Below are 16,163 nucleotides of genomic sequence, written 5' to 3'. Positions count from 1 at the left end.
ACGGAGTCGACGCTGTCCGCCATTGTCTCGACTTCTGATGTTTCTTATGGGGGGCGAGCCAGAGCTTTTTTGTGGCCCCCCCCCCCCCCCTCGTGGAAGACCTCGCACTCCTCGCCGATGTCCATCCGTTCCCAAGATTTTGCAGAGGTGGACGGGTCAGATATTTGTAAATTTGTACATTTACATGAGAACAATTATATCACTACAAAATAGTGTGAGCAGTAATACTGGATTCAGATTCGTACCCAATACTTCCAATACGTAGTTAAAGTTATTTGCAAACCATTCCCTGAATAGCTTTCCAGTTTTAACTTCGCACATAAACAAGCATGATACAACAAAATTAAGTCAAATTGTTGAATATTCGATCATATTCTCCATGGTTTGAAAATAATTATGCATTGAATGAAAAATAAATTTAAGTATAAATTTTCGTAAGAAATACTTAGGATAATCTCGGAAAACGTATTTCATTTGTGGAAAAATAACCAAAGCCGTGTGTTGTAAGAAGTTACGATATATTTCTTGTAGTATTACAAACTATTTATTGGCAACTTTCTATGGAATCTTTTTTTAAAAGTACAGAACATTTCTACGTATGTGCGCGCTACAGTTCGCGCCTTTGACTTTGCAGCGTTGCGTTTCCGGACATGTGTTCCTGAAAAAGCATATCTTGTTTTTGTTTTTTTTTCTAGCTTTCCCTGGGACCTTATTAAATTTATGCCCAGATATTTCCTAACATTCTGTACGTTAAGATAAAGAAAGTTTCTTCTCGCGGGAACTAGCAAGGAATTATGACAGACAATTCGCTACTTAAAATGTTTTGTCTTTATTTAAATAATATGTCTGTATTTTGTTATTAATCAACTCTGCTGCCGTGTCGTCTTCTGGATTTTTGCTGACTTAGAGAGCACGACTTGGTAATTTCACTACAGCATGATACTCGGTGTATTAGCAGTATACTTTCAGGGTGCTCAGGATACAAATGATACACAGTGATTTTTTTTTCCTAACCTAAATTAAAACTAAGTGTGTTTGGGAGGGGTCTGGGTTAGGGAAAGACTCTAAGTGCGTCTCAGGCCGAAGCCTATATGCTCTAATAATGCTGGGTTTAAGCCATGCGGGAGAGGGAGCATGCACATCATGTGCTAGGAGGGGGATTGGCCAGCCACGGCAGCGATTGGCGCCATGACTAACTCCCCTCACTGAGTATTCTAGACTACAAGCTAGATAAGTTCGGCCCAGGTAAAACCTGCATAGACACAGGGAAAACCCTGGGCACTAACATGCGGGATGAAAAATTTCATGCATTATTGACAAGCAGGGTGATTACACGAATCAGAAGGATGTATTCTGGATGAAGAGTTGGACAGAGTTTGGACATTGCTGTCCGCATTGATTTGGGTGGCACTGGTTGTTTCGGGGGCGACTTTAGTCGTTTCCCGCAAGGGTTGCCAGCCAGCCCGCTTAAAATGACGAAGAAAGAAAATTAGTTAGTTGATTTATTGAAGCGTGATACACAGTGTAGGTGGTGAAGCTGGACAGGAGCAGGCGCTACACCCCGGCGGTCTCCCTGACCCAGGCGCGGAAGGCGCTGATCCGGGTGTAGACCCCGGGCAGCCCCGGCCTGGCGCAGCCCGCGCCCCATGACACCACTCCCACCTGCACGTTGCCGTGCACCAGCGGGCCGCCCGAGTCGCCCTGCAACACGCGCCATTGGCCCATTGCTATCTCAACAGTGACACCCACCAGTGTTCTGTCTTCGCTGTTGCAGACAGAGGTGCTGTCACAACACGTCATTATAGAGACCTGTAAAAATTCGCGTATTCATTTCGCGATAGGATAGAGTCCAAATACTTTTGACATTATTTTGCTTCAGTGATTGGGCCACAGTCTATCTGAAGGACTCTGGGCCAATGAAAAATCTTTAACAGAAGAATTAGCGAATCACGATCATTCCAGTCAACAGGTGTTACGAGTCGGTAACCAATCAGCAGATGTAATTTGCACGAGTGCGTAGAGGATCATGGAGTCTATCCTTTAGGGATTTGAAATCGCGAATTTTACAGGTCTCTAGTAATTGCAGATTTCCTATATTTGCTCAAATGAGCTCTGCCTTGGCACTAAATTTTCTGCCGGCTTTAGTTTTTTTGTACCTATCTAGTGAACCACAATTTTGATCATCCCTTCAGGTAAAGTATCTCTTGAACTAACTATAACAGCAAATAAAAAAAACCTGCACGACAACAGCGACGCAAAGACGAACACGACAGCTCGAAAGACTTCTTGCGGGTTCAACATACACAATCACATACACACACACATAGAGTACATTTCGTGAAGTACATTGGCATCACTCTAGACTTCTCTATGCTCATATATATATATATATATATATATATACACACACATTTATTATCAGCAAAAAATATGTAGAGACTAGCTGAGGGTTAAAACACTGTAGGATCGTATGAGGTACGCGATTGGATGAGTTACTTTCAGGTGCATGTCTACTATCAGCACGCCAATCACAATAATTCGGCGTGGAAGCAAACGCATCATTTACGAGAAAGAAACCACTGACTTGTGCGGGAATACCATATTTCTGTCTGATGTGGCGTTCAGATATTATTATTTTTTTTCGAAAAATGCCTGCCCTTACCTATGTACAGATTATTTCTTTACTACAAAATTGTTTTCTTGTAAGTCGAAAAGGAATCCTCACATAACTTAGAAAGTCACAACTTATAACAGTCAAAACTTAGAATTATTGAAAAAAATCCACATAACTTAGAACGCCCATAAGTTGGAACGATCATTACTTAGAAACATACAACTTAGAAACACAGTAACTTATAATAACACATAACTTAGAATAATCACAACTTAGAACTGTCATAACTTAGAAAAACACAAAAGACATTCATAACATGTAAATATATCCACTTAGAAACTCATAACTTAGAAACACATAATGCCAACTACACAACTTAGAAACATCTTCATTTAGAAAGTCACAACTAAGAACTATAGCAACTTAGAAATTCACAACGTAGAAGTGTCATAACTTAGAAACACGCAATTCCAACCGCACAACTTAGAAACATCATAATTTATTAAGTCATAACTTATGACTGACAATTAATGACTAGAGACCTGTAAAATTCGCGATTTCAAATCCCTTAAGGATAGACTCCATGATCCTCTATGCACTCGTGCAAATTACATCTGCTGATTGGTTACCGACTGGTAACACCTGTTGACTGGAATGATCGTGATTCGCATAATTCTTCTGCTAAATATTTTTCATTGGCCCAGACAGAGTCCTTCAGATAAACTGTGTGGCCCAATCACTGAAGCAAAATAATGTCAAAAGTATTTGGACTCTATCCTATCGCGAAATGAATCCGCGAATTTTACAGGTCTCTGGTAATCACATAGAACCTAACCCCAAAAAAAAATCAATGTGAATCTTTATCGTCACAAATACATTTTTTTTGCAGATGTCTCGTTTTGCCCACCTGGCAGGCGTCCATGCCGCCGCTCCTGTATCCGGCGCACAGCATGCTGTCGGAGATGGGCAATTGTGCATAGGCCCTCGCGCACACCCTATTGGACACTGCTGGCACGCTGGCCTCCAGCAGCGTCGGAGAAATATCCCCTCCTTCCTGCAGCAACACAGAGATCCTCCACGTACACGGTAGTGCCCCATCGGCAGTCACGTCTGTTCCGCTGGTGACATGCAACTGGAAGCCATGTCGTATCCTGGTATGTTTCACCACCGTTCTACTCATTCACACTGAAGGGTGCCATGGTACTGATCCTTTACTGTGATAGTTCCCTGCTGAGATTTCCTCTAATGGCTCAGGATCAGGATTGGAGTAGGAAAACGTGTTCTCCTATGCTTGGAGAACACTCCGAGGGGTCCCCGCCCTGCTGACGAGTGGAAGTGTTGAGCTACTTAAGCTCGGGTACTAGCCTGCTGAGCTAGTAGAGGTTGGATAGGCCTCAGCTGGATCACGAGTAACTGGGTGACCGAGGGGTCCCAGGGATGTGAGAGGTATGGTTCCGTGACGGTGCTACTCAGATCCCACAGAGGGGGCTGGCTCTGTAGGAGGTCTGGGGGTGGACGGCGGAACTGGGGGCGGGTCGGTGGGGCCGAAGTTGGGATGGGTCTCCTCAACCTCTCACCAGTAACTTCCAGCGATTGGAAATGGCTAATCTATTTCCCGGTTCTTGGAACCCATGTTGGGCACTGGTGACAGTGTCAGGCATGTAAAAGACCCATCTTTCTCCTAACCAGAACCACACCATAACGGGATCATATGCCTGGCGGATTATTGGTGAATTTTATGAGGCGTGAACCTAAATTACATGTATCAAAACACATTGTATCACGCAACGGTCCCAGCTCAATGGCATACACGAGAGATTCCACGAGGCTTGCAAGGTTAGAGTTTCAAACAACGACCGTCGTGCAAATTTTTATGCGCGGACGCAAGAGGAAAAGGTTTTAATCAAAATGACAAAGCTATATTCTGGCTGCTCGCACGGTGGTGAAAACAGAATGGACGCGTTGTTTCCGGTAAAGGCCCGCAGAATGGTAACATAAACCATCCAAAACTGGCAAACGGAACATCTAAAGGCCAATACATTCGATGCCCCCCCATCAAAAGGGCGCACGAATGGATCTAAAGAAAGTAGAAAAACAGGGCTCCTAGTATACCCCATCGGGTTCAGAACTAGGAGGGGGAGGTTGTGAGGCTTGGCCGGGCTTTTGCCCGGAATAACTTGTATCAAATCACTTTTCTGTATTGAAACTCGGTCATGCAAATTGGTATGACAACTTACAGTCTCAACAATGTGCCAACTGCTTTCGACATATCTATTTGCAAATTATATATTCAGCCAAGTACATACTGACTCACAAATATCACCCTGTCAATGCTAAACGAGGATTAATTTTTGAAGTACATATTTTTACTGCTTGATGAAGCATATCACTGACAGGCATTGGGGGCTACAGAAGATACTGCAAAAGGAGCTGGCCACCCTACCCCCTCCAACTCCTGTATTGGTAAGTAATCTCGGTACTATGTCAGTTTCTGTCGGTTGGCATGTCGAGATGGCACCGGGGCTTGAATCAATGTGGAATTATTCCAGCACTCGTTAACACCAAACCAGACATTGGTCTAATGGCCATACAGTCACAAATAAGTTGTTCATTTATGAGGCTACAAATATGTCAAACAAAAAAAATCTGTAATTTTTCAAATGATTTTTAGAAACCAGTCGCCAATAAATAGTTTCCAGTACTGCATGAAATATATTTTAAGTTTGTACAATACCTAGCTATGGTTATTTTTGCACGTAAAAATAAATAAGTTTTTCGAGATAATGCTGAGTTTTTTTTTGCGAAACGTTAGTGCATAATTTTATATTTAAATTGCTGTTTCATCCATGCATACATTTTTTTTTAACCATAAGATCCGAAAATGCATATTCAACCATTCGACTTTATTTTTTTACTGTATTTATTAATTAACGCTGTTAATACTGGAAAGCTATTCAATGAGTGGTTTACAAATAACTTTAACTATTGGAGGTACTGGGACAGCACAATGCATAAATATGCCCGGGTAAGAATACGAACCCAGTATTAAAAGAGAACACATTTTTGCAGTCATAAAGTTATATAAATCTGCAGATTTACAAATATCTGTAATTCACATGAATATTTCTGTTCCATTTACAAAAAAAAATTGGTTGTCTGTAAAGTCGGTTTACGGACGATAGTTTAACGTGACAACGTCATAACAAAACATTGATTAAATGATTGCATACTTTTATGAATAAAATTGAATCATTTTAATTTTAATAATAAAAGAATAAATATTTAAAATTATACTAGTAATCAGATCTTTTAAAATGTAAGAATAATTAACCTTTATTGTCAAATTTTTGTTGTAATAAGCATTGAAAACCACATTAACTTTTCACTTCACTTTATAAACAGTCGACGAAACAGTTCACGTGTAGATGACTTGTAATTAATTTTAAAAACTGGCGTTTAGCTATAAAGTTTAAATATAATTATGAACACGTTTTCATATAAATAAACTGTAATCAAATATCTATCATAAATTATATGAATCACCATAATTTTTCAGTCAATTGTAACATAACCTATTATTACTGCACTCGCCGACAGCGTAACGGAACAATGTGCGTAACGGGACACTTTTTCCGTGAGTGCAGCCAGCGTTCATCGATTTATTAGACGTTGTCACGTCAAAAAAAATTATTCGTCAGCAGCGTGTGGAGGGATCGATTATCGATAGTGTGGATGGTGTCGCATGCTCACCGCAGTGGCGCCCCAGCCGGCCACCGTCAGCATCGTCCCTTCAGCCAGCATGGAGCCCGCCGGGGCCAGGCTCACTGGCTGGATCTTGGGCGTGTACTGGAAAGGCTTCGCCACCTGCGCATGCCCACACACGCCCACGTGACGCTCGGGATACTTCCTTCTTGTTTGGTGCGAAGTTGGCATCACTTCGCGGCCAAAACCGTTAATGTCGTGGCAATTTCAAGGTAAGTTACATCTCCCCATCATTGTTGCAGCATTAACCCAATATACGTAGTTGGTTGGTTCGATTCCAAACCAATCTTAGTTAATAAAACCCTCACAAAATTCGGAATCAGGTAGATTTACCTATTGTAGCCGTTTCCATGTTGCGACTTTTTGGAACATTTTTTTTATTGTTTTTCATTTTATGGTCCATAGACCCCAAAATAATCGTCAACACTAAGGTTTGTGAACACTCACTCACACACACACAAACACACACACACACACTCACTCACACACACACACACACACACACATATATATATATATCACAATATTGTGGACACGATAACTGCACACAAACATCTAATTGTGAAAAAAAAAAAAAACCTAGCAGAGTTCGTTAATGGGCAATATCCGACCAAAGGGTGAGAAATGGGGAAGATTAAAGAAAAAAAAACAGAAAAGTCCCTGTAACGCCTTTAATATGGAAAATTTCACATTCGTTTGAACATATTAAAACTCGTAGGAGTAATATAAAAATATTTTTGTCTAAAAAAACCTTTTTTTTTGACACGACCAACCATAACTACAAGTGGTGGAAAACACAAGGGTAGGAGGACAAAAATAATCGTAATTCCCTTCGTAGGCACAACATCGAATTCGTACAGATTATTTATTAATCTCATAATTTTTAACTAAAAATTTGTCTGAAACAATTTTTGTTAAAACAGTCATTATTGGAAGGGGTTGAGAAAACATGGAGTTGGTAAAAGAAAATAAATAATACTTCTCTACCATGTACACTACCGAATCCATTTTTATTTTTATTTAACTTTCTATGTTTTACATAATTTCCCCAAATTAGTAATTCTATACTTTTTCAGGTAATGTGAGACTAATATTTACATGAATATTAACTTATTAAACATAATATTTTTCTTTATTTTCTAAAATAAAATTTTCTCTGCGATAGTAAAATTGTAATATACCTTGTGGACTATGTATTTCTTACCTTGAGCAAAGAGATGTCATTACTGGGGTTTACACTTTCATCGAAATCAGGATGGTTTACGATTTTGCTGACGTAGTGTATTCTTCCTCCGATCACTTCCTTCGCTGTTCCAGCACGTACAAAAAGACTTTGTGCATTCACCCTGCACACATAACATACTATTTTGTTATAACATAACACTAACAAAAAAATTTTAAACTAGGCTTCTAGCAAAAAAGATTGGTTATCTGTAAAGTCGGATTACGGACGATAGTTTAACGTGACAACGTCATAACAAAATACTGATTAAATTATTGCATACTTTTATGAATAAAATTGAATAATTTTTATTGAATTATCACTATTTTGCATGGATACAAAGAAGGAGTGAAATGAAATCTACAATTTAATTGATGAATTTACTTTTATTTGCACTCATTAATTCAAAATATGTTTCATTACTTTAACGAAGAGATTATTTTAACTATAACTTTTATACATGTTTGCTATTTAACTTCTTCCAATCTGTGTTATTCTGTTAAGGATAGGGACGATGATAGGAAAAGTAGGAAACGAATGGGAGTGTTTCAATTTTAATGTGCCTCGAAAAAAAGTCAAATCCATGGTTGTTCCAATCGAGTGGAAGAGAGATAGATGCGGAGCAAGCGTACAATGAGCTTAATAGGACAATGAGTCATCCTTTTTAGTGCGTGCATCGGTATATTAGACGTTGTCACGTCAAAAAAACAAGATGGCGGTGCAAGGAGGTTGTTCGGAGCGGCGAGCGACCTCCTTGGCGGGCGCTCACCCCCGCGTGCAGTGCGCCGCCGACAGCACCCAGCTCTCCGCGATTATGGAACCGCCGCACAGCAGCGCCTTGGCGGGCCACTTGAAGTGCAGGGAGACCTGCGCACACCCACACGAGAAGCCTAGGATGTCCATCAATGTTCTGTCCTGCCCGAAAGGATGGGATCACGAGAGTAGGGAGTTTAAGGAAACAATACGGTGGGATCAACATAACAATCAAATGTTACACCACGAGGACAATCAGTTAGCCACGGCTCAACCTGCCACCACTCTCACAACACAAAGTGGACGTCATGTACATAGACCTAAGTATTTGTAAGAGTACTGTTAAGAAAGGGAGATGTAATAGTAGAGAAATACATGGATCGCCAGGAGGAAGTTGTGTAGCTAAGGTTGGCAAGAAAGGACAGTGATAAAGATGGAAGCCAACAAGGAAAAGTGTGTGTTTTATATAATAGTATCTTATATCCAGTGTAATCGTAATAAAGAAGTAGTGAACAAAGAATATGGGGTCTCTGTTTAATTACTATAAATAGGAAGTACAATTGTAATCATAACAGGATATACACCTTCGGCCAACATCGGGATTTGTTTTATTTTTGCGCAGGAAAACATGAATAAAAGTGGTCGGTTAGGTTAGCTACATTAAAACACTTTTAAAACACTATTGACGATTAGTTAGGTTAACATAAATTAAACAGAGAAATATAAATATATATAAATAAACCCGAGTTTGGCCGAAGGTGAATATTCGGGCGTGTTCGGGCAGGGACAAAACTTGATGTACGTCTTAGGCTTCCCCACCCACACAGGTCATTCCTGAAGTGCAGCGTCTCAGCTCCCGACGCGCGGCCATCTGTGGCGGACGGCGCGAACCAAAGTTCACAAAACCAAAAGCTAAACTTCATATCATTGACTGTTTAGTGAATTTTAACAAGATGGGCAGTGTTTTAATAAAATTCCTTGTCGAAAATCAGGTCCAAAGCCGGGTTTTAGTTTTTTTAGTTTTTTTTTCAAGTCTTTTTCGCTCTTATCGGAACCGTTTTCATTATGTAGTTAAAACTTTCACCGTGTAAATCCGGCAACGAATTCTAGCGGCGAGTGCGGAAACTATGTGTGATTCGCGTTAAGAAATGTAGTTGAATACACACGCTCGGCATTATTTTTTTAAGAATTCTACGTTAAATTACGTATCCGAGTTTCGTATTGTAAGAATATTTGCAGCATTATAACACATGAATCAGCTGGTCACAGAGGTTTAATGTTGCACATATCTGTTTTTTTTTTTATGTCTCGACGACAGCGAGGTCTTTAGAACCGGGAACACACGACTACACAGGCCAGGGATATCGGCCATGAACGATAGTGAAAAACTATCACATAATTTGCCTGGAATAATTTCTAGAAACAATGTCATAAACCTACATCAGGCTTGTCGGATCGAGATTCAAACCTGAGTTCTCTGGGATTTGAGACCAGTGTCCTGCGACTTCTGCGCCTTTCTCTATTTCGTCTTCGATATTATGCACGAAATACCTAATTTCGAAGCATTTTTGGCAAAAATAATAGTCAAATCCGTACGTGAAAAACCTGCCATGATGATCTTAATTTTGCATTGCAACTTTTTGATTAATATATTACAAATTAAATATAAAGTTTTTACTTAAGGATAATTGAAAAAAGAGCAATGAGATGTTTTGTATTATAATTTGCACAAAGGTAAATGATTTTTCTACCTTGACTATTATTTTTTTCTCTATTTATCAAAATAGCATAAATAATGCATGCGTACTATATGTGTGTGACTTACTGCTGTATAACTGCAAAATTCTCATTATTTTCTGGAGCCAAGCTAGACTACAAACACTTGTATATAAACAAGTCAAAGTATTTTGTTCATTGGCTGCTACGACATTTTATCTTCTTTCCAAATTGCATATGATTTGATAACGCGAATTTTGTTGTTTTATTATTGGATCTCGATTTTTTAAGTGTATAAAACTTCTCATGATCTATGAAAATGCAATTCAAACGGTAAACATTCTAGTCTCTCTCTAAATCAGCGGTTCCCAAACGGTGGGTCGCGACCCACTAGTGGGACGCGGAAGGGTTACAGGTGAGTCGCGACTCGATCCTAAAACTATCAGAAACCATTGAATAAACCATCACAAAAAATTAGAAAAATTGAAACAAATCGAATTGTGTGCAAACATATATCTATTGTAAAATAAATAACTGTTTTGCTACAAATTGCTTATATTTTGTCAACCATTTTCAAATCAGAACACAAATTGTCTATCAATAATCCATCGGTAGCTTAAAAAAACATTATATATATATAATTGCGATATTTGATGGCAAATTATATAACCATAAGGAAGGGATACGATACAAATAAGGTTTTTTTACTCCACCATGGACCGATAGACCGTGCCTATAAGGAAAGGTGGGTCGCCAGCTGAAAACGTTTGGGAACCACTGCTCTAAATAATAATGCACATTTTGCAGGTGACTACTTACCACATATGGAATTGTTCTTATATCTGCTTCAGTGCCGTTTACTATTCTTCCACCGAGCTCGTTTCCGCGCAGAGTAGGCTGGCCGACTGTAAGAACAACATGTCGAAAATGTGTCTAGTTAACAAGTTCCCGAGTTTATGTACAGCGATCCAAACACTGGTGCATTTGAGTTAAAGCTCAAGTATACATTTAAGTACTTAAGACTTCGCAGCAATAATTAGTCCTGTCCTGTGTATATGAGTGAAATGGTTCCGCAACTACTCTTCACCGACAATCATAAACAATTACACTCGCGTACAAATAGTAATATTTTAATTACAGGACTAATTCTCATAGTTAAATATTAGGTACTCAATAGTAAGCTATAATTTACTTGTGTAAGCCGAATAAAGTTGGTTAAGATTTACGTATCCAGGCTAATTTAAAACATAGCGTTGGACATACGCCGTTGCTAGTTTCAGCTAGTGTGTGTCATAGAGAAAACGCGAAGAACTGACAAACAAAAAACACGAATACACAAACACACATGGAAATCTCTGTGCTGTCTAAACAGAGAACATTTTACATCGACTGATTTTGGCTTGATTTTCACTAAGTGTGTTTGAGTATTCATCGTTTGCTTCTGTTCTTCAAGTTTTCTCTATGACACAGAGAAAACTAGAAATGTCGTATGTGTCCAACATAATGTTTTTAATCAATCTTTCCCATTGCAAGAATCATTCAAAGAACGCACATTTAGTCAAGTCATGAAACACGAAACACTATGTATAGTTATTGATTAACATGACATTTCTCTTAAACTTTCATAATTTTCTAGAGAAACATATAAACAAAAACCAACAAAAATGGCAGCCATCATCATGCATTGAGACGTGTAAATTTTGACTTGTTGAAATGAAGGTGACAATTTTCCATTGGGCAAGAGCAACACACAAAAAATTTATTGTACTTTTACAAAACATTCCTTTGGAAAACAGTTACCAATAAATAGTTTTTAATACTACAACACAACACATGGCTATGGCTATTATTGCACATATAAAATACGTTTTTAGAGATAATTCTGAGTATTTTTTACAAAAATTGGCGAATGATTGACGTTTCATTCAAGCCTATATATTTTAAACCATGGGAAATATAATCTTATATACAATAATTTGACTTTATTTTGTTGCTTTATCCTTATTAAAGTGCGCAGTTAGTACCGGAAAGCTATTCAGGGAACCAGTTTAAAAAATACTTTAATTATTGGAGGTACTGGTCATGACATTAAGCGTAAGTGGCCAGGTAGTAATCCGAACCCAGTATTACTGCGAACACTAGTCTGTAGTGAGTGATGCAGTTGTTTTCATGTAAATGTACAAATTGACAAATATCTGTAACTTTACGTGAATATTTCTGTTCCGTTTACAGAGAAAAAAAAATCCGCAGTGCAGCGACAGCGGAGAGGTCGGGTCACTGACCTCCAGTCAAGGTGACCCGGGTTCGTTTCCCGGGGAGGTCAACAACAGGTCACTCGCCAGTTGTAAAATTGCGGAAGTGTCCGTGGGACGGTGGGAATTCTCGTTCCACCCCCCAACCCCCTCTTTTATTTTCCATCCACCCATTTTCGTTAATGCTCCTTTCTCATCTCACCGCCCTGATGACGACGAGACTTTCCAGCCCTCTTTCATAAATAAATTATATCATTCTTTACACATCAATGGAGATTAAATTGTTCACAAGACAAACAGCTGCGTTATTTAATTCTTTGGTTTCATTGCGTGCCGTTGTCATAACTTTTATTCCATGTTTGCCTCTAAAATAATATACTTGATTACTACAATTTACTGTGACACTATTTGTTGTTTCAAAAGTATTTTAATTACTACCTTTTTTCGTTTTTGTTGTGTTTTTAACAGTGCTTTCGGTGAAGCAGTATTTTAGAATCTTTGGTCTGGAATTGGGGTACAGTTGTGATCAATTTTCGCTGTAATTTTTCGGCGTGCTTCCATTTCTCTACATTGCATCACTGAAATCTAGCGTCTATATTCTTTACGTTATGTTTGTCGAGTATTCCTTTCAACTGTTCACGTTACCAAAATATTATTTTCCTAATGTTGGCCTTGGTTATATTTTAAGATGGCAGTACCAAAAATATAAATATTTATTGTGTTTAAAATAATTCAATTATAATTATGATGAATTGGTTTTTACTCATAGTTTATTCGAATTCCAAAGTTTTAAATAATAATTAAGATTGTTTCATAGTTAAAAATTTATTAAGTGTTCCTAGAATAAATAATATTAAATTTTACAAACATGCGTTATCAATTAAAAGTAATAAACCTCCAGACAAACTATAAATACAGGTAAAAAAGGATCAAATTTCAATTAAATATATTTTATTTCATAACAAACACTTCAGAAAAATTCTACTTAAAAATATATATTCTTTGGCCTTATATGCAGTTAGTCCTTCCCTAAACCCAGTCTCATGAAATATTTTACACTTTAACTTTAAGGAAGCATTATATTAGGAAAATATTTTAATCAAACTTATTGTAACAATATAAGATATATTTCGTCGTCCCACTAATTTGGATACATATTTAAAAATATAAATTTTAGTAAAAATAATAAATTGAAAATAAATATATACCCAGTTAAATGGATAAGTTTTCTTGGTGATACCAAAATTATTTTCAATTTGTGCTCTTAAAATTGTCATTAAAGAGTTAGCAAATCTTGTTATAAAGTTTTTTCTCACCTAAGCTGTCGACCAGCAATGCGAGAATCACGCCCAATTTCAACATGATGGATGCAAATTAAGTGTAGTAATTTCAGGTAGATGCAAGGCTTTATATTTACCCCTGAATAATTCATTATTTAATCAGCAAAAAAACCTGGTAACGATAACATGCTCCAAGGTTGTTCAAAGCTTAAGAGTTTAATGTTTACTGCATTATAAACACAATGTTTCTAAATAAGATAATATTCTTATCTTGTTTACAAACCTCGTCTCTGCTTTTAATTTTTGTTTCTCTGATAGCATATTTAACTATACTGGTAAAATCTAGCGACAGTTTCTCGTGTCATCTAATAATATAAATACAACCCCATGTGCACCTCCAGTCTTAAAAATCAGCATCGGAAGCCTAAGGAATTGAGAAAGATCTACAATTTGTTTTATAATATGACATTTTGACGTATTTTAATCATTTTTATCCTAGAATGAAATGAATTTACATTTGAAGCACATTTTCACATATTCGTTTATGAACTTATTGGTATATACAATATTATCTTATCACCATTCGCACGTTTTATGGCTGTTGGATACGCTAAAGTTCTTGTCAAATTTGACGACTCTAGCTGTCTACTTTGATAAATTCAATTTTCATTATCTTTGAACTTATCTGTATTTAAAACTCTATGTGGGAATTCCCTTCGGGGGGGGGGGGGGGGGGGGGAGTTTAGGGCCAACCGTTCCAGAGGAAAGTGAAGTACACTTCAGAAAAGTTTTGAGTTTAAATTCGAGACGAAAGAGGGCGAAGAACCCAATTTGTGGAGTTTGAGACCGAAATTCCCAACGTGTGAAAGCAAGCACTGCTGAAGTTTTGGGCAGCGAAGCAACCAGCGAGCGAAGCGAGTTTATAGAATAACGACTAAGACGGTTATTACATGTGTTGAAATAATTTTATAAATTTTTCAATTACAATTTAAATGTTTTTGAAGTGAGACCCATGCGAAATTATATTAGGTACCAAATTTATTTTTTAATAGCTTCCATTCCAGGCTTACACAGATACCATATCCAAAATCCATCAGTTTTGCAAGTCATATAAATTTGCTTGTTTAAAATTCATGTGTGAGAGATGTACGTGATAGATGTTTAGTTATATGTATAGAATACTGTACTATACATGTTAACCTATCCATTTAAATGTAATACAGATAACTGGTAATTCTCTGTAATACATTAAAGATTTAATGCATGTATGAAAGTTTTGAATATGATTTATGTTTTCACGATATATATATAGTTACACATTAGGCTAAATTGCACTGTTGTCTTAGGAAAAGACGGTTTGCAATATTGCCAAGAATTTTAAAGTTCCAAAATAGAGTGATTGTCTCTAGAACACACAAATAAATAAAAAATTGTTCATTACAGGAAATCCCTAATACGTTGTCAGTTGGCACTAGTTAGACACTCTATGTTTCGGTCACTCTTCAGCACATAAACTATCTATATGCAAAAAATAATAATTTCGATCCTTTGCTTCATTTCTGCGTGAAAGGAGGACAAACCCACAAACGCACTTTCGCATTTATAATATTAGTAGTTTTACAATACTGAGTTAAAATTTAAACTTTGAAGTCTGCTCTCACCTTGGCTAACCTTGTCGCTAAACTTGGGGACAGTTGCTTTATCTGCAGACATTATGGTAGGAAAACCCCATTCACGTCAATTCTGATAATATAAGCAATTTAATCTGAAAAGCTTTCATTTAGCATTGCATTTTTTTTTATCTTGACTCGAAGTTCAACACATTCTAGAGGACTCGTGCGTAAGTACCTGTACACTCTACAAGTACTATGATCAAAGTGTGTGCAGCCCACATACGTGGAATAGACGTGGTTACGGACCACAAAGGCCCTGCTACTATTGGATGTTCCTCGGCAGTGCTGCTGCGTGCTGCTCCCAATAAAGAAATTTGATTGGCCCACGCCACGTTACGGTCGAGAGATGGCCAACTTTTATCTCGAGGTTGGCAGACGATCAGCAGCATGCAAGCAATTCCACGAGAGGAACCCCGGAATACAGTGGTCAAACATTATGCATATTTGAGCTTTCCACACCATAATAATAAAAATAATTTGAATAATTCTGGGGGTAAATATGTAACTAACTCAAAGCTGCAAAAATAAATTACTTACACCGAAACCCCCTCATCTGATAAATCTTTTCAGATTCGCACTGGTCGTAAGCAGGCGCAATGAAAGAAGCATATAGTATAAATTGAGGTTAATATCGCAGGTTAAAACAAGCGTAAATTTTGAATGCATTTCATAAACGAAACCAAAATTAACTGGGAATGCATGTCAATAGTAATTTTACAACATGGAAATATTTTGTTTTCATTTTCCTCTGCAAGCTGTGATTTATTAATTCGAAAACGTAACAAATGTCGATACAGGGGCTTAAATCCAGGCTTTACTGCCCCAGGTCACGACATTCCAACATACTAAGAAAGGGTGCTGTAATAACTTAAACACACACAACTGAGAAAC

The 16,163-nt window shown here is 37.7% G+C and overlaps 2 protein-coding genes across 2 annotated transcripts in view; one reads left to right on the top strand and one right to left on the bottom strand.

Moving 5' to 3' along the window:
• LOC134534098 (trypsin-3-like) overlaps window positions 1–16,163 on the top strand; it is an 80,605-nt gene that overhangs the window by 23,079 nt on the left and 41,363 nt on the right. The window lies entirely within an intron of this gene.
• Window positions 1,488–13,734, bottom strand: LOC134534100 (trypsin-1-like). The gene is made up of 7 exons (XM_063372151.1): window positions 13,636–13,734; window positions 10,887–10,972; window positions 8,368–8,465; window positions 7,581–7,722; window positions 6,365–6,478; window positions 3,522–3,668; window positions 1,488–1,701 (listed from the first exon to the last, which is right to left on the bottom strand). Exons 1-7 carry the CDS (start codon window positions 13,679–13,681, stop codon window positions 1,555–1,557), a joined length of 780 nt encoding a protein of 259 aa, XP_063228221.1. The 5' UTR covers window positions 13,682–13,734; the 3' UTR covers window positions 1,488–1,554.

Source organism: Bacillus rossius, chromosome 7 (genome assembly GCF_032445375.1).
Source record: "Bacillus rossius redtenbacheri isolate Brsri chromosome 7, Brsri_v3, whole genome shotgun sequence".
NCBI classification, from domain to species: domain Eukaryota; kingdom Metazoa; phylum Arthropoda; class Insecta; order Phasmatodea; family Bacillidae; genus Bacillus; species Bacillus rossius.
The sequence above is the reverse complement of the archived record's forward strand: the minus strand, read 5'-3'. Positions and strand labels throughout refer to the sequence as shown.